Genomic DNA, 18,615 nt, shown 5'->3' with positions numbered 1-18,615 from the left:
ATTTTAGAAGGCAATGGATTTTACCCTGTCGGAATACTGAAACCCTGGCAGGTTGGGAACTGATGCTCGTAAATGTTCATGATTTCTTTAAATTCAATGGTTTTGTTTGGAAGGCTGTACATACATTGTTGCAATGGATAGATTACTAATTACTATAACATATTTTATCTGCCATGTGCAAAACCCAGTACCTGTTTAGCAACTCATTCATGCTTTTCACTGAGAAGTGAATAGACTTGATATATGGAAAGGGTGTAGGCATGAGCACCTTAATAATGACTGGTGTTTTTTCAGCACAGTTACTGCTGAACAAGAAGATCTTTGTTATTTTTGTTTTCTTGGATTGAGAAGAATGTTGGAAAATTTAAGACTTTGTGTTGGGAAATTTATACTGATGTAAAATTCAGCAGAGTTTCTTGCATTTGCCCAGTTTTATGTAGTAACTGAGCTATTCAGTCAAATTAAACTAGCTTTTAGATTAATTTTAATCATGCAAGTAACAGAAATAATTTCACTCTAATTCTTTTCTTTAAAAAATACTTCATTTAGGTAGGTAATATTGTGTGATATAATTAGCAGAGAAGCCTTCCCAGCCACCATTACTGTCATAAGCCAGAAATAACATTGTTGCCTCTTAGCTCAGAAAGTAAGTTTACAAAGATGCCTGTGTTAATTTGTTTTACTTTTAGTAGTTAAAATGCATAAAAGCATCAACTTTTGAAACCTGTGTTTCAAAGCTGTCTTTTGAAATAATTAGCTCCAGGAAAACTCCCCAAAACCCCTCAATAGCCTTCCTTTTGGAAAAGCTTCTTAGCCCATTAGACATTACTGGTTCATCTTCAATGAAGAAATGTAACACCTGGTACTTTTAAAACTGTCAATTTCTTTCTTTATTAACTCACTGAGTAGTAGCTTCTTTTGCAAATACTATAGCTGGGAAATTAGTTTGGCTGTTAACAATTTGTACTGTAAATCGATTTGTATTAGTAAGCAACTTCTGTTATTTCTTTAGCTGAACAGTTACAGAGTTCTAGACATGCCTTGCGTGTACAGCTTGTAATGATATTCTTAGCAAAAGGAAAATGCATGTGCAGCAACTGCAGCTTCAGGCCTGAATAAACTACCACTGGCTACTTGGGTGTAAGAGTAGTAGCGGAACAGCCTGTGCAAAATTACTGATTAAAAAAAAAAACTGATTAAAAATATCAAAATTACTGGTTTTTCCTTCTTATCCAAGGTCCTATATTGATCACGTTTCTGAGACAAAGTGTAGTAAGTTTTGGTTTTCTACTGAATTACATTGTGAGTTATCTCTCAATACAAGTAGATGTTAAGCCCAAAATGACATTTCTAAATAATTTAATACTGCCATGTAACCTTCAAAATTATGTTATAGTGAAATGTCTGTCTTAGCTCAAATTTTCAACTGCTTAATATGTTTCAGATGCTTCCTTCTCTTAAACAGAATTTACTCTTGGCTTAAGACATACTTGCTTTGTCCACACCCTTCCTGAGCTAGCCTTAAGACTTACATTTTAAGCTCTTCCTTTCTCTTTCCACATTAGCTCTTAAACCTTCAGGTCTGTCTATATTCAGCCTGTAAATGTAGTTACAGGGAAGGAAGCAGCACATCCTGGAAGTGTATGCAGGTGTCATCTTCAGCATGACTGATGATACAGCGTCAGCTGTGAGGTCTATAGACATAAGACCTTGAGTCATATGTAAAGAATGATAAGTATCAGCTTCAGATAATCAACTGCTTCTTGCATGATCATAAGCTATTTTTATACTCTCTTTTTCCCAACTGCTTACTTGTTCAGATGAGTGAAGCTAATTGAAGGAAATACGATCCCTGCAGTTGTCCAGTTCTGTACTGTCATCTAGTGGCCCAACAGTGTATTTTTCTTGAACTTTTTGTGAAGTGAGCCATTATGTATGTATTTGGGAGTTTTTTGCCCTGGAGAAATATATGAATGGATAAAGGTCTCCAGACTTGCTCTTCCATCTCTCAGTTGGGTTTGTTTTATTCATCCTGTTTCATCAAATATTTATATGTAAGACCAAGTTCTTATCTGTGCAGTTCACGCCTGTAGTACAGTGTTAGGCATCTTTTGTAATTGTTTATTTCAAATGGAAGATTATGTTTGATTGTTGGGTTTAATTCTGTTGTCATTTCAAAAACATGTTATCCTTCCTTTTGTGATATATATCGGGTTGGCATGAGGACTATTATGATACAGTTTTATGTTAAGCATTGTAATATTTTCTTAGCTACAAAGAGAATTTGTACTTTAAAGATGCCATTTTATTTCTGGGCTTCTTAGACATGCTAGAGTAGTCCAGTCCTCTGTCCTGTCTAGCTTTCAAAATTTTGCACTGCTGCGAAAACAATGTTCTTTTAAATTCCCCATGTGTAGAATTGAAAATCTCCATGCTTCTTCGTGCAAATCTGTTCTTGTGTGCCTTTGTCCTCTCTGTTTAGACTTTTGAAAAAGCTAAAGCAGATTTTCTTCCCCTCCCCCCCACAAGAAGCCAATAAGCAAAAATTCAGTCAGTCAAGGTTAGTAACCTCAAAAGTAATGCACACACTTCTTTTTTTTTTTCCTTAGATATCTTGTCCTGGAAGTGGTTAGTTGATTGGCTGCTCTTTCTTAGGGACTGGCTGTCTTTGCTGCAAGAATACACTGCTGACTTGTGTTTAACTACCTTCTTGTTCCATAGCGTGCTCATATTGTGTTCTGCAGAGCTGCTTGAGCCAATTGGCCATCAGCCTCTGCTATGTTAACGTAAACTTCATTTAGTTCTATCGTGTCCTTGGGATATGTGATCATTGACTCCTAGGAATTTGGTCATCCCAGGCCAGTTTCTTTTCACAGGTATCGTAATGGTAGTTTTTGCTTGTGGAGACAAAGAACTTTTTCTGTAAAAGATTTTAGTGCCTAGATTATGTTATGCAAAAATGTTCTCTCTAACTGACAAGTCTAACTCTATAAATTAAATATTTAGCACCATTTATTGCCATTGTAAAGAACTGCAGTCTGAACTAGAATGCAGTACATTAAATTTACACTTACTTTGGAAATTTCTGTAAAAAGGATAAAATAACTGCCCAGATTTGTTTTGTCTTGCTATAGTACAAAAGACCAAAACCAATTTTTTAGATTATTTTATAGTTCTAGTTGTGTTCTAAAATACTCCAACTAGATACATAGCATGGTTCCATTAAATTTTTCCCTCCCTCAGCATGTTGTTGATCCTAGCATAGCAGGACCAGACACTGCTTTCTTCTTTTATCTGTGTCTGTGCTCCTTTTTTCTCTTGGGAGTGAGTGGAGATGAGTGTCACATAGATCTAATCTGCTAGGTTTGTTTAATGTAACTAGACTTCAACAAAATTACCTGGTATTTTCTTGGGTTATGGCTCAGTCTTTGCTGCAGAAGCAATAGAAATGAAAGACAGTTGAAGTCTTTGCTTGCCTTGGCCTTAAAGTTTTAGATAATGGTATTGATTTTAGAAGGTTTAGCATGAGATGTGAAAACTATAGTAACATGTGAAGATGGTTATAGTAATCTGTTGGCTTTATGCAGAGATGGGTTTGAAAATCCTGTAAGCTCCCTGGTACACTCTAAGGGTAAAAATTATTTAGTTCTGCAACTGTATGTTGGTATAACATTAATTTATTGCTTTCTTTTCAGGGTACCTAAATATATGTTTAAATACTGAGAATCTTTTTTTTTTTTAGACTAATTGGAGCTATACAGTGGTCCCAGTTCAATGGTGCACATTTTAAATATCTCTGAAAAAAATTAAATGCATTTTTAACCTTGACTTTTGCTTATAGTGATAGAAAGCTTTAATAACCTGTGTTTTGGCTAAATACAGGGCAGATTTTAAAGAAAGGTAAGCAAACATTTTTTAGTAGGCAAAAAGCTTATGGATTTGCATTAAGAAAATTCACTTGTAAATCTGATCAAAATTAATTACTTATCTGGATAAGTTCTCTGTGTTTTAAATTAGTATTTTTGAGCATTTTATTCACAATTATTATTTAATTGCTTTTAGTTGCTGATGCGTGGTCAAAATGAGTGGATTAGGAGAAAACTCCTTAGATAGTTTGACTAATGAGTCAAGGAAGCGCAAGCCATTGTCCTATGATACACCAGGTGGAAGGTAGGTTTATATGGAACTTCCCTGCTTTTTAATGAGTTTTTAAAAATACTTCTCAAATTTGCATTGTAATTTAAAGTAAGTTCTAACCAAGGAATTTGTTCAGTTGAAAAACTCTAGGCCAGCTTCTGTTGCAAAGATCAGTAACTTTACTATTAGGTGTAGATATGCCAAAGTTGATGAACTGTTCTTTATGGTTAGACTCCTGTGGAAATTTTAATATAGTGGACATATCATAAAATGGATTGAGTTGAAATGGACCTTGAAGATCATCTGGTTCCAGTTCCCCTGTCAAGGGCAGGGATACCTTCCATTAGATAAGGAATCCCTTTCAAAGTTATGATCGAAAAGCAAAAGAAGAAAAACCTCTTTCTTCAGAGGAATTTTAAAGGCATAATCTCATATCTGGTAATTGATTTGGCAGGCCTCATTTCAGGCAGTTACATTTAGCAAAGAATACTGCAAGAGGTTGAGCTCTTTGCTGGTTTGGTTGTACTTCCGTTTCTTTCAAGTTCATCTCAAATTTTAGCAATGCATGCTATCTTCCTGCCCTTCAACCAGCTCTATCAGATGCTGTTGTCTGAGGGACTCAGTTTTCTGTTCCCCACAAGCTTCATTGCTCTCCACCACATGCAGTCTCTTTCATCCTTTCGTGTTCATCTTCCCATAGAGTATTAACATTTATTAAATTTGTCCTCAGGCATTGTGTGTGCTAATATTTGTCCCTTTTATGTATGCATCCCCAGTGGTCCATGCCAATTGCTTTAATCATTCAACAGATTGTGTATGAGACCTTTAAGTGCTTGCACTGGATCCCACTGGGTTTTTTTATGAGTGTCCACCATTCCATTTTCTCTTTCCCTTTCTACAGTGTCTCTCTGTCCATTCAGGAGCTCTTTTTCAGATTGTCACCCTTCATTGTCTTTCTTTATCTTTCAAACTCCTGCTTTGTCATATATTTGTTTTCTCCACTGTTGGTCCATGCATACTTTCCTAAGTCCTTCACTTGCTTTCTTCTCAAAGAATGATTATTCTCTTTCAATTACCTTGATGTGTCCATTCTTGCCCCTGCCCTGAGTCCTTTTTCTGTTCTTGTCATACTGTGACATTTCTGCCTGTTGATTTAGGCTGTAGACAGTCTCTTTACTCAGCACATTAACCTGGGTAGAAAAAGGAATTTCAAACATCCAGCAGCATTAGGTTCTGTGATTCTGCTTTTCTTGCATGTTGAGATGGCATTTAGGTCCTGATGCCTAGAATTTTTTTAAGGTATATACACCTTCTATAGTTATCTCTTTACAATCAAACCGAAGGGAGTTAATAGAATGCTAAAATTTAGTTTCATTTATCTAGTAAATTTTAAGCAACTGTAAACAGTTTCTAAGATTAAAATATACTTTCTGTATGAGTGCTACAATTTTATAACAAAAAGAGCTGCTCTTGTCATTAAATTTGGCAGTAGAGTAATAGAGTAAAACGAGGATGATTCTTTTTTAATTAATAGCTTTCTTCTATTCTCTTGATATAAATTTGTACCTAAAATTCTTTAAAAATATGCAAACCAAACACGAACCTCAAACCAAACAGCAGTGTAACAAAACACACGCATTTATCCTTCAGATTTATATTTGCTGGAAGAATAACTGCTGCTTAGGTAATAGTTATGGATGAGTGTTAAGTGAAGTACATTATTGTTCACATAGTGAGCACAGGTTTTGTATGGGATGGTATATAAGTATACAAAACAATGTTTTTGATTCCTAGTCTGGTGTGCAGTGGTGAGAAGCGTCGACGTGAGCAGGAAAGCAAATACATTGAAGAACTGGCTGAGCTGATCTCTGCTAATCTGAGTGACATTGACAATTTCAATGTCAAACCAGACAAATGTGCTATTTTAAAAGAAACTGTGAGACAGATTCGACAAATAAAGGAGCAAGGTACAGTGCCCTGCTAAGTCAAAATTAATAGTTTAATTTCATTGTGATTCTTTTTTTTAAGTAATAGTTACTTGCAAAATTGAGCAGTGGTTTCTACAATAGCATGTAACTGAGCAGGTCTTTGGACTTTGACTTGATTCAAGCCTTAAATGCGGCTTAAGTAATTTTCTGTTTAAAAGTAAGCAAGTATGTGTCATCACTTTTTCTTGAGAATCAGGATTTTAAAACTTTTTATGGCCTTTCTTACCAGTTTTGCACTGCAGACACGGTTAAAGAAAGGAGATGGTACTCTACCATCTGCTTGTACACTATACCAAATACTCACCGCTATGAAGAATACGTACTGTTGCCCTTCACTTCAAGGAAACATATCCTTTTCTTATGAGCAAGCCTCCATTCAGAGATAGTGATTTTTTAATGGACTTTTTAAAAACTGATTTTTACTATGATTGAATGTACTCAGCCAATTCAGCAAAAGGAAATAGAGCAATGCATCATTGGCTTGGTAATTTCTGTCAGTTAGGGTAAACCTAAGTGATACAATACTTTTTTTTAACTGACAGCTGTATGCAAAACCCATGTTTTAAGATGTAGAATGAGTGATACGTATTATTTCTTTTTTTAAACACCACTCCACCCCCATCTCCATCTCCCAATGACTAGCCTCCCAAGCTTATCTGTGTCATTTGAGGAGTAAAGCGTTAGAAAAATGGAATATGCTGTGGTGTGTATCTTACCTGTTGCTGTAAATTGCCACATCTTATGAAGACATGCTACAATGATTTTTAAAAATCATCATCTTTTTTTACAGTTTTTGTAGTGTCATCTAGCATATTCTAATGTTTCATTATAGAGTTGAGATGATGTGCTCCTCTTCTGGTCTGCTTAACCTGCAAGTACCACAAAATAAAGTTCACAGCATTTTCTCTGTAATTCTGCTACATGGTGTGGATTCACATTCCACCTTCCCCTGCAATCAGTTAACTTAGGATATTTTGATTCTTAAAGTATGGTTTTATTATTCGCATGCACACACATACACATATCTGTACATACAGATGCACAACTGTTAACATGAATCAAAGCCTTTTTACAGAACAGTGGCAATGGCATCTGAAGACTATGGCCAATGATAATGAGATGATCAAATTAAAACACAAGAAAGAGAGATATATATAATGAGTGTGTTGAATGGCTATTGAAAGACTCAGCAGGTACGCATCAGACAGTGTCTGAGAAACAACAAGAAATGTTCACAAAGCAAGTTCCTCATGTCAGCTTCAACTGCCAAGTCAATTTATGTGAGCAAAGAGTTTGGCTTTATGTGACCATGACATATTTTCTAGTCTTAGTGACCAACAGTTTATGAGCCCTCCTGTCTCTTTTGTGCTTCTTTTTGCCTTTATTTCTTACACTTCTTAGATCTGGCTTGTAATACTAAAATGTGGCCTTCATGTGAAAAGTCACCTTACAGAAATGTACCTCTTGGCTTTCAGGAAAAGCAGTTTCTAATGATGATGATGATGATGTTCAGAAAGCTGATGTATCATCCACGGGTCAAGGAGTTATTGACAAGGATTCATTGGGACCTCTTTTATTACAGGCAAGTACAAATTAGGCCCTAGTAAACCCCTGTGGAACCAAATATGTAAGGCAGGTGAAAATATTGCAATAAAGTATGCAATCCGGTAGTAATGAAATAGTATGCAAGCACCATGCAGAAGTATGTTTGAATGGATCAGGAATAAAATCTATCATGTTTTCTTAATTTTGCTGAAATTCTATGTAGAAGGAAATAGAATAGTCTTTGATTTTGTCTCATATTCCTATCCTTTATTTACTCCAGCAGTCATTAGCAAATTACTGCTGAAGCAGAGCTTATTTGTGCAAGGAATATTTTATTTCTTGTAGGGGATAGAACTTAAATAGAGGAGTTTTTGCAAGGAGAGGTTTGTTATATGTGTTTGCATTTGTGTTACTAAATTATGAAGCATTTTAAATTAATGTTGCCATCAAGTAAAATAACCCAAAAATAATAGTAAACAAAGGTACACAGCAGATAGCCTTTTTTTATGCCTAGAAAACCAACCTGATATTTACAAGTTTATAAAAGTATTTTTGAAGCTTAATTTTTTAACATAGATATTGAATTTCTCTTTCAATTACGAACATACAGTATTTTGCTTGATCCTCCTATCTCATCACTTGGTAGTAGAAATGTCTTCATGTCTTGCTACTTATTCCTACTGAACTTCTTGTTTCCATTTGCTAACTATTGAATTCATATTACAAATTAATGATCTAGTGTTCATATGAATCAATAATGAAACAAGGCTGGTTATCAATGTGAAAGCTGAATGGAATATTGCATGGACATATTAATTATTATTATTATTATTATTCTTTAAATAATTCCCTTCCAGACACACTTTTCCTCAAAGAAGAATTTAAAATTTCATCTCTGTCCTGAAAAGAAGTTAATATATTATAAATTGATGTCTGTCACTCACACAGTTTTTAAACTAAATTATACTCAGAATTAGTTGGTATGTCTTTTATATGATATATTATCACATTAATATTTAGGCATTGGACGGCTTCCTCTTTGTTGTAAATCGAGATGGGAACATAGTATTTGTATCAGAAAATGTCACACAGTATCTGCAGTATAAACAAGAAGATTTGGTTAATACAAGTGTCTATGGTATCTTGCATGAAGACGACCGGAAAGACTTTCTTAAAAACTTACCGAAATCTTCAGGTAGTAAAAGTTTACTTATTGCACTTACTATACTATTTGAAAACAATCAGAGAAGAAAAAAATGCCTTATAAAGGACAACTTTTCAAAACAGATTACTAATATAAAGAATATTTTGCTACAGAAATATCTTAATCTTGATAAATAGTACTGAATTTTTACAATAGCATGTCATCAGAAATAAATGTGCTGGAAATTTACACTTTACTTTAGCTTTTGCAATTTGTTTGCCTATAACTTTGAAATAGCGACACTAAAGGAACCTTCCCTAATACCACAAGGCTAGCTGAAGGAACTTCTTGGTACTCCTTCAAGTGGCTGAAAGTGTCATGCAAAAAAAGAAAGAGTATTTTTTACTTGGTTCTCAATACTCCTGTTTTATACCAAGCTATATTGATGGTATATTGAGAAGTTTTCTTTAAAATAGTCTTTAAGATCTGTAATCTAGGAACAGGGTATCTAAATTAAGAAGAATCAATTATGATTGTATCTGAAAATCTTTATGAATTCTTACTGTGTTCTTTAAAGTTAATGGAGTTGCTTGGGCTAATGAAACACCCAAACAGAAGAGCCATACATTCAATTGCCGGATGGTGGTGAAAAGCTCTCACGATCCCTTTGAAGATACAGGTGGCTACGAGGCTATACATCAAAGATATGAAACTATGCAGTGCTTTGCTTTATCACAGCCACGAGCTATGATGGAAGAGGGGGAAGGTAGGAATTTTTGTGGAATTGTTGTGCGTAGAAATTTCTGTGAAAAGCTCTTTGATATTTTCAAACCATTTTCAAGAACAGGGCAACTTTAATCCTTACTGTTTGTACTTCCATTTTAACAACACAAGACGCTTCAGCTATTTTATTAGATTATTCAATACAGTAAACCAGGAGACAATGAAAGAAGAAACGTTCTTTTTTAAATACAGATTTGCAGTCCTGCATGATTTGTGTGGCACGTCGTATCACAATTGCTGAAAGAGTATTTCCAGCAAATCCAGAGAGCTTTATTACAAGACATGATCTTTCAGGTAGGAAGTATATCCAGGAGGAAGGTATGAAGGAGTCTTCTTTGTCCATGTGCTCTTGTTCTAAATAAATGCAGTATGTATTGTGTATCTGTAGTTACTAACAGAATTCATACTGGGATTCCCAATTTGCTTTTTACAATATACCATTGTTGGTAATGAGGGGTAATAAAACCTGTGGCAGGCATTTTCTTCTGTGTGTTACTGTTTGGTAGGTTGGTAAAAAGCATTACATGTGTTTTAACGAGCATTGCAAATGGTTGTCATTCTGCTTTCGTTACGCAGAAGAAATATTTTAGGTCATAACTGATGTGAGTGGAAGTCCTTTAGAATGTTTGTAATTTTATACAATACATGAACTAACATTTAAAGTGGTTTATACTGTTTAAATCAAAAGAGTTGTATAATATAAATGGGATTTTTTCAGATGCCAGTTTGTGTTTGTGGTGTTCATTCAGCGTAGTTGGTCAGTATTTTAAAAAATTTTACTCTATGTACGTGCCTTGGGTGCCTGTAACCAGAGACTAAAGTTACTGTTTTCTGATGCTCTGACATGGACCTGCGGGTGATTAACTTCCTCTTACTCTGTTACATAAATCCCTTTAAATATAGTGATGCTTTAACAAGCAGTATCATAGTCTCATATGGCAGATAATTCATAAATGTAACATCTGCATGCTCAGAATTCAGTGGTTAAAAGTGTTATATTGGAGCCTTATGAAATGTACCATATTCATACAAAAAAAATTGTCATAGTCATAAAGAGTTTAACTTTTGTATTTTCTTTCACGTTAAGGGAAACTTATCAACATTGATACAAACTCATTGCGATCTTCCATGAGACCTGGCTTTGAAGATACAATCCGTCGGTGTATTCAGAGATTCTTATGCCACAGTGATGGGCAGTTGTGGTCAAACAAACACCACTATCATGAAGGTAAAAATCAGTTTACAATGTTGCTTCTCCTAGGGAATGCAATTTTTTCTGAAAAACAAAAATATTAAATTCTGCCTGTGTTCCCTTTTTTTCCCATGTTTTTTGTTAATTACTGTGATTAATTTACCAGCTGAAGGAGGATGACCTCTTGAGAACAAGGAATTCTACTGAAAGTTGTTTTGTTTTTCAATTTGTTTGTTTTGGAAATTGTCACCTGGAAATATAAAATACCTGGAAAATACCAGATGCATCCATACATAGATACAACAATGACAGAGACAGTTACAGTTCTATGATGTCATCCTTAATTATCATTAGCTTGTTATTTTTGGTTAATGTTACTTTAATGTTATATTAATTCACCCTTTCCTTTGTTAAAGATCCCCTCCCTGAAAGTGATAACAGTTGATGCCTTTTTCTTATTCTCAAGACACAGAGCTCAAAATATTTTCAGCTTTCCAGTGCCACAGATTTTGTAATGCTAATTTGATAACCTTGCTAGATAAGTGAAGTAGTGCCACAGTCTATAGTAAGAAATATGATGTTTTCTAATTATTCCAAACTGTAGTCTTTCTGAAGGATTTACAAAGTAGTTAGAGCACAGAGGATATTAAATAAAGAGAAACTCATACTGTCAGAAAATGGATTTTCCAGAAGTTCTTCAGCATAACTGATCAAAAGAATCCTAAATTAACAAGATGCAAAGCTCAAATTAAAGCAAATAATTTCCACAATTTTTTGATTGAAGAAAACTTAGAAATGCTTCCCCAAGCCAGAGCCATGGAATCTATAATCTAGCCTTGGAGGTCTATTGGCAAATGCAGAAGTTGTATCTGGTGAGCACAAAATATTGCAGCATCAAAATAATCTCATTTGCTTTTATTGTCCCTCTATTGATAGAGGAGAAATTGTGGAATACTTCCTTTTTCCTCTCTATCTGTCTCAGGTATGTATTTTTATTTATTTATTTATTCATTTATTTAGTTCTAAAGTTTTATGGTTTGTTGTTTTTGGTTTTTTTTATTTTAATCCTCAGTAAATGAAAAGTGTTGTGTCAAAAATATCTTATAATTCATATAAATAATTCTTGGGATTTTAAATATTAACTATATTTGTGTATTCCCTTTACAGCTTATACTCAGGGTCATGCTGAAACCCCATTGTATCGGTTTTCTTTAGCGGATGGTACAACAGTGACAGCTCAAACGAAGAGTAAACTGTTTCGAAATCCTGTAACTAATGACCGCCATGGATTTGTCTCTACCCACTTCCTTCAAAGGTGAAATTAATAGTATCTGTTTATGATTTAAGTGTCACAGTTTTAAAAGATACATCTGACCTTGAAGATAACCTGAGAAAAATAAAAATTTAAACTAAATACTTTGTCCGGTACTAAAATATTTTACCTGATTGAAGTTCAGATGGGGAATAGTTTGGGAAACAGAGCTGCATAGCATACAAATAAATGTGTAAACCTAACAGAGTCCCATTTTAATTGTGTGGCAGAAAGACAGTCACAGTCAAAAGATAATTTTTTTCTATACCTGCACAAAGTCTGTGTTATGTTTTTATTAGTCTTTTGTGGTAGCATTGATGAAATGCTGAAAATATAAATGCTCAGTCACGTGCTTTTGCAGACCAATTAAAAAGACAACAAAATCCTCTCAGATGCATAATCCATAACTGAAATGTGTCTTAAGTAGTATTTCCTATGACCGGTTCTTGTTCTTTGTAAGACTAATTGAAATGTCACTTTGGAGGGAATGCGTCTCCTGGCATTAGAGTGCTCCAGATGCTGAAAAATTGGTAACTGAGGTTGTTCAGGGTCACACATTGTTGATATGCACAGTAGAATGGCGTCAGGCATTGACTCAGGAAGGGGGTGAAAGAAGGAGATCTTTGAATCTGATTAATAATCTGACCATTGATTAAAGCATTTTGAGGCAGTGATACTGTATGTCCTTATAACTCAAAGCTCCCAAAGGACCAAGCATTTCTGTAGTGAATAAATGTGGAAGCTTGAATTCTCACTGCTCTTTTTTTGGAAAAAATATTTGGGCAATTATTTAATAATGTATTTGTAGCACATGATTCCAAATAAGGTTTTAATTTGTTTTCTTTGGGTTTCTGGGGACAATGTTGAATTTACAGAGAACAAAATGGATATCGGCCAAATCCTAATTCTGTTGGGCAAAACATCAGAACAGCTGTGACTGGAAACACAAATTCTGTTAATGGCCTTATGAACGTGTCACCTGGTCAAGCCATGCCAATGCAGAACAGGAGCTATGGGATGGAAGATCCCAATGCAGTGGGTCAGCTCACCAGCACTCGGTATAGAGTCCCTGGGAATATGGGGCCAGTGAACTCTGGACCCGGAATACAGTCCTCTGCTTATCAGAGTAACAGCTTTGGGTTAAATATAAGTAGCCCACCACATGGTAGTCCTGGCTTAACTTCCAACCAACAGAATCTAATGGTATCTCCTAGGAATCGAGGGAGTCCAAAAATGAGTTCACACCAGTATTCTCCAGTTACAGGTATTTTATTTTTGCTAAATGCTGTTTTTTCTTTTCAAGCTGTCTTTTCTCACGTCTATCTGAATTCCATCTTTCATCCATTTTAACCATTCTATATGACCCTATATATGCTACTTGTGTAGTATGTAGAATGTAGTATACCTGACTTCATGGTAAAAATGTATTTTAAAATTATTAACTCAATGTGGCAGTCATACATATTCCATGGGAAGACTAGGTACAGGCAGTACTGTAACCTAATAAGTTTGGTCTCTGTCACATGATACAGGTATGCACTCGCCAATGGGATCTGCCAGCAACACTAGCAGCAGCACTTTCTCCAGCAGTTCTCTTAGTGCTCTGCAAGCCATTAGTGAGGGCGTTGGAAATTCCCTTTTATCAACACTTTCTTCACCAGGTCCAAAATTGGATAATTCCCCAAACACTAGCATAACTCAACAAAGTAAGACAAGTACCCAAGACTCCCAAAGCCCTTCTGGTATGTATTGTGAACAAAACCAAGTGGAGAGTTCTATCTGCCAGTCAAACAGAGATCTTAGTGAAAAAGATAGTAAAGAGGGAAATCTGGAGGCATCTGAAAGTCAGAGAGGACCATCTGAGAGCAAAGGGCATAAAAAACTGCTTCAACTACTCACATGCTCCTCAGATGAAAGAGGACATTCTACAGCATCAAATTCACCTTTAGACTCAAATTGTAAAGAAGCTTCTACCAGTGTTACCAGTCCTTCAGGAGTTTCCTCATCAACATCTGGAGGGGTATCTTCCTCCTCAAACATGCATGGGTCGCTCCTGCAAGAGAAGCACAGGATTTTACATAAATTGTTGCAGAATGGTAATTCTCCAGCAGAGGTGGCCAAGATCACAGCCGAAGCTACTGGTAAAGACATGTATCATGATGCTAGTAACACACGCTCCTGTGGAGAAGGCACTGTCAAACAGGAACAACTGAGCCCAAAGAAGAAAGAAAATAATGCTTTACTAAGATATCTTCTAGATAAAGATGATATTAAGGACCCACTTTCCAAAGAGTTGAAGCCTAAAGTAGAAGGTTTGGGTAATAAGATGGGACAATGCACAAGTTCTACAATTCCTACTTCAAGTCAAGAAAAAGAAATGAAAATAAAAATGGAGGCAGCAGAGGAGGTACAGTATTATGTAAAATGATGGCAGTGAACTAACTAATACTTTGTTATTACAGTGAATGACTAAATATAGAACACTCTACAGAATGTGTGTGTAAACATCTCTGAAAAAGTTCCCTGCAAATGATGTGGAACAAAAAACTCAGGTTTAATTGTGAATGAAAAAGCACAAACAGAAAGAACTACAGAATATGTATATAACCAGATCTGATGTCCTGAAGTCCTGGACTAATGTTTTTAAGTTATGGTACAATTAAGGTAATATTTACAAATTATTCCTTAAAATTAGATCTTAGCACATGTTTGGTTTTATGGCTTAGGAGGAAGTGGGGCCGTAACTACCTCTGTAATTAGCTGGCAGTACAAGAGCAAAAGGTAAAACATAATTTCGTTTTGAAAATATAAACAGTACACAAAATGTGTAATACTTGAAATAGCCATGATTTGGTTTAGTTCGTTTGTTGGTTTTAGTGCTTCTTTCCTTAAATGAGGGAATATATTCTTCCAAATATATATATATATGTATACATATATTCAGCATTCATATAAATACATACCAAAATGTATAAATGTATATATAATTTGCATAAATAAAAACAAACAAAAAAAAAATTTATGCTGAAATTCCAAGAAATGTCATGATACAGAAAACTAGCATCGTGGAACAACTACTCTGAAACCAGCAGTACACTTATTAGGAACAAATGTTCTTAAAATTATAGTCTGTATATAGCATTTCTATATTTAAGTCCTAAGATTTGGAACTTTGAAATAAACAGTACTGCTCAGTATGGCAGAGTTTACTGAAGATATATTGATTTCTTAGACCTTGAATTTCCCAAATCAGTAATAACTGGGCAAATCATTAAATAAAACCAAAACATTCTTTTATATTAGCTCCTGGATGCCTATAAATGAAATTGTTTGAATACTACTTGCAGAAAAGTCACTAAAAACTCTGTAATAGTACACAACATGTAGTTTCAGTACTTGCTCCTGAGATGTAATTAGGGTATTCAGAGAAGCTTCTTTTGTGAAGATGCAGATCCACTATGTATGAATAATTTTTTCCATTTAACTGTATCTGATTTAAAGACAAATTTTTAAAGAAAGTTAGGACTCCTACTGACCAGAAAAACCTGTGCACAATTTTTGTGTCCTGTAGGGTCTTGTAGTGATAGATACATTATTGCTGAATAGGTAGATACATTATAGCTCAATGATACACTTTCTCTATATTGTTTGCTATCATTAGTGTTTTTATCTTTCTAATTTGTGAGGATTGAAATATTTATATTCAGAAGTGTTTCTCATGTTAGTTATGTGTGTTTTGTCTAATTCTCAAAATTACCCACGCAAAATACTCTGAAAAAAAGGTACCTAAATGATAGCTGAAGTTCTTTGGAAGTTAAAAGATAGTGTCAGTGAATTAAAACATTTGTCTCCGAGTCATATACTTTAAGATAAGTGAGCTAAGTAAAAATTGAAGTATAGCCACATGAGAGTAAATAACCTTGGTATTTTACTGCATCATTTTCAGATGAATGGAGACTTGGATAATTTGGACGCAATTCTAGGTGATCTTACTAGTTCAGAGTTTTACAATAATACTGTGTCTGCAAATGGAAATAGCCCTGGAACAAAGCAAGCATTATTTCAAGGAAATGCCCTATTGGGTAAGGAATTAAATCTACCACCTGGGTTTTAAAGTTAGGGTTTTCTTCTTACCTGATGTAAACATAATGTGTCCTTAAACGCTTAGAGAATACTTTCTTTATCTCCTATATCTTCAAGGACAAATGTAATGCAAAATGACTAATTATGCTTTCAATAGGCTATTATGTAAACAATTAACTATCTTGACAGAACTCACCTACACAATTAAGTTCCTTGTTTTATGGTTTATTCTGACTTTATCTAATGTAAATTTCTCAGAGACAAGTCATCAGGAAAGCTGTTTGTGAGTTGTAAATTAAAATTAGGAATTTTCATCCCTTACTGATGCCTAGGGATATAATATAGGATTGGTGTCAAGCTTTTAATTTCTTTCTTATTCTATGTGAAAACACCTTGTGACCAGTAAATTCTAATAGTTATTCCTCCTTGACATCAAAAGGAATGCCCTTCCTTAGCAGGATGCTGAGGAGGAGGGGAAGCTGACCCTGCTCACAGACCAGCATCGTGGCAGTTGTTGTGTTCTCTCATGACACTCTTGGTCATGACTCTCATGGTCATCTCTCGATTATATAGGGCAGTGGATTGCTGAGATAACCAAAGGTGGTGAAACATGCATAATGAAAAACATAAAACCAAGTGAAAGAACACATAAGACCACTGACACTATTGGCTGTGAAGCACAGTGATTTTTGGGTTAATTGTCTGTAGGGGACATTGTGCTCAGGAACACACCATGTCTGGATTCCAGCTGTTTCAAACAGAACCATTTTTTTTTACCTCCATAAGGAAGTTAATCAAAATATGGGCAGTCCAGTTACAGGTATCAAGAAGTGTGTAATACTAAATTCATTACAGAACTTAAATTTGAATGAACCACTTTTCATGTCTATGGTCAAAGGGAAGTGCCTTTGACTTTTTCTGCAAAAGGTTCTAACTATGCGTTCAAAATGGGAATTTTTGTTGTGAAAACATAAGCAACATAACTGTTTCTGGCTTGCTTAAGATCGAATGTATGAGCTCATAAAGAGATTAATTAATAGCATATTTTATTTAAAATGTACAGTTGCATGCATCTTTTAATTCTTTAACAGGTGTGAAGAGTCCCCAGTCTGTGCAGACTACTCGCCTACCTTTTAACAGAGCCTTGTCTTTAGACAGCCCTATGTGCTCAAGTGCTTCGATGAAGAATGTCAATGCGTTCTCCATGTTGCAAAAGCAAAACTTGATGGGTGGAAGCCCAAGAATAATTGGAAACCAAGAAAATTTTGGAGCAAATCTGGGTTTGTTGGCTGTATACAAACAGTTCTTATTTTAAAGAAAGTAGCTTTTATGTCAAAAAAGTTTCAAGATAAAAATACAAATTTCATTTAGAAGAAACTTTAACGAATTTTAATTTTACCATCATTAATAATTCTGAATTATTATCTTAGCTAAAATTATAAGAACATTGCTGTTTACTGTCTGTGTCATTACCAGTACTTTAAGCAGTTAAATTATTTTTTACTATTTAGAATTTTTAGTTTAACATGTGCTTTTGATATGTAGAAGCAAGAACAGTTCACAGTGGCAGCCAGTCATTATGAACTTCACGTATATTTAGGCTCATACAGTTTTTGAATGATTTAGAACTTGGCATGGTGAGCTCTAGATGCTTTTGTAGGACTTCAGTCAATTGCTCTGACATTAGCAGAGCAATGTCAGAGCAATGTCACTTGGTGAAATAGCAAAATAATTCTAAAACCAAAATACATAATGTACTCCAGATAATACATTTTTGTATTTTCTGCTCTTCATTGTAGCAAGTGCTCCCAACAGAAATGTGGCGATGAATCAGCATCAGTCAGGAGACTGGGGCTTGCCAAACTCTAAAGTGAACAGATTAGAATCCACAAGTTCTGCTTCACTGTTGAGACCAGGAGATGAACTTAGTGCAGCCCTCCTGAGGCCCCCAGAGGAAGGGTCTGTGTCTGCGCTGCCTGTTCGCTCTCACAACATACCTGGTACTAGGCCAATGCTGCAAGAGCAAATGGTTCCCATGAGTAAGTTCTTAACTTCTTATTTTCCTACATAGCACTATCTCACCAGTTTCTTGGCAAGCATTCACCATAAGAATTTTGGCACTTCTGGTAAAATGCTAGATTTTCATTGAAAGGCTTTTTGAGGTAGAGACTCTTACTGTTCCCTATGACATTTTATGACTTTTTGGTGATGTTCTTGTTTTCTTCTGGTGCTGTGTGTCTCATACACAGATAATTTGTTCTGGGTCCTGAGATGGGGGTGGGGAGGGAGATAATTTTTGTGTGTTTCTTTAGTGCAGTACTTCTCTGCTAAATTCTAGGAACTAAATGGCATCTGTGATTCCACATGTGAAGATACTAGCATTGTGGGTAATTCAATTCATTGTATTTGATATAGATTTTTTTTTTTCTGT

The 18,615-nt window shown here is 35.1% G+C and overlaps 1 protein-coding gene across 4 annotated transcripts in view; it reads left to right on the top strand.

Moving 5' to 3' along the window:
• Positions 1-18,615, top strand: part of NCOA3 (nuclear receptor coactivator 3) — a 52,653-nt gene that overhangs the window by 24,669 nt on the left and 9,369 nt on the right. Inside the window, exons 4-17 of one of the 4 annotated variants that reach the window (XM_079321725.1) lie at positions 2,722-2,876; positions 4,063-4,170; positions 5,932-6,104; positions 7,601-7,707; positions 8,691-8,865; positions 9,392-9,580; positions 9,790-9,891; positions 10,685-10,825; positions 11,957-12,104; positions 12,977-13,365; positions 13,634-14,508; positions 16,048-16,183; positions 17,276-17,464; positions 17,984-18,223. In XM_079321725.1, coding sequence (XP_079177851.1) covers positions 4,082-4,170; positions 5,932-6,104; positions 7,601-7,707; positions 8,691-8,865; positions 9,392-9,580; positions 9,790-9,891; positions 10,685-10,825; positions 11,957-12,104; positions 12,977-13,365; positions 13,634-14,508; positions 16,048-16,183; positions 17,276-17,464; positions 17,984-18,223 — 2,953 coding nt within the window. In that variant the 5' untranslated portion in view covers positions 2,722-2,876; positions 4,063-4,081. Of the gene's footprint in view, positions 1-2,721; positions 2,877-4,062; positions 4,171-5,931; positions 6,105-7,600; positions 7,708-8,690; positions 8,866-9,391; positions 9,581-9,789; positions 9,892-10,684; positions 10,826-11,956; positions 12,105-12,976; positions 13,366-13,633; positions 14,509-16,047; positions 16,184-17,275; positions 17,465-17,983; positions 18,224-18,615 lie in introns of those variants that run through there. The other 3 variants (XM_079321726.1, XM_079321724.1, XM_079321727.1) reach the window with 3 other exon arrangements.

The sequence above is a fragment of the Erithacus rubecula genome (genome assembly GCF_903797595.1).
Source record: "Erithacus rubecula genome assembly, chromosome: 18".
NCBI classification, from domain to species: Eukaryota; Metazoa; Chordata; class Aves; order Passeriformes; family Muscicapidae; genus Erithacus; species Erithacus rubecula.
The sequence above is the reverse complement of the archived record's forward strand: the minus strand, read 5'-3'. Positions and strand labels throughout refer to the sequence as shown.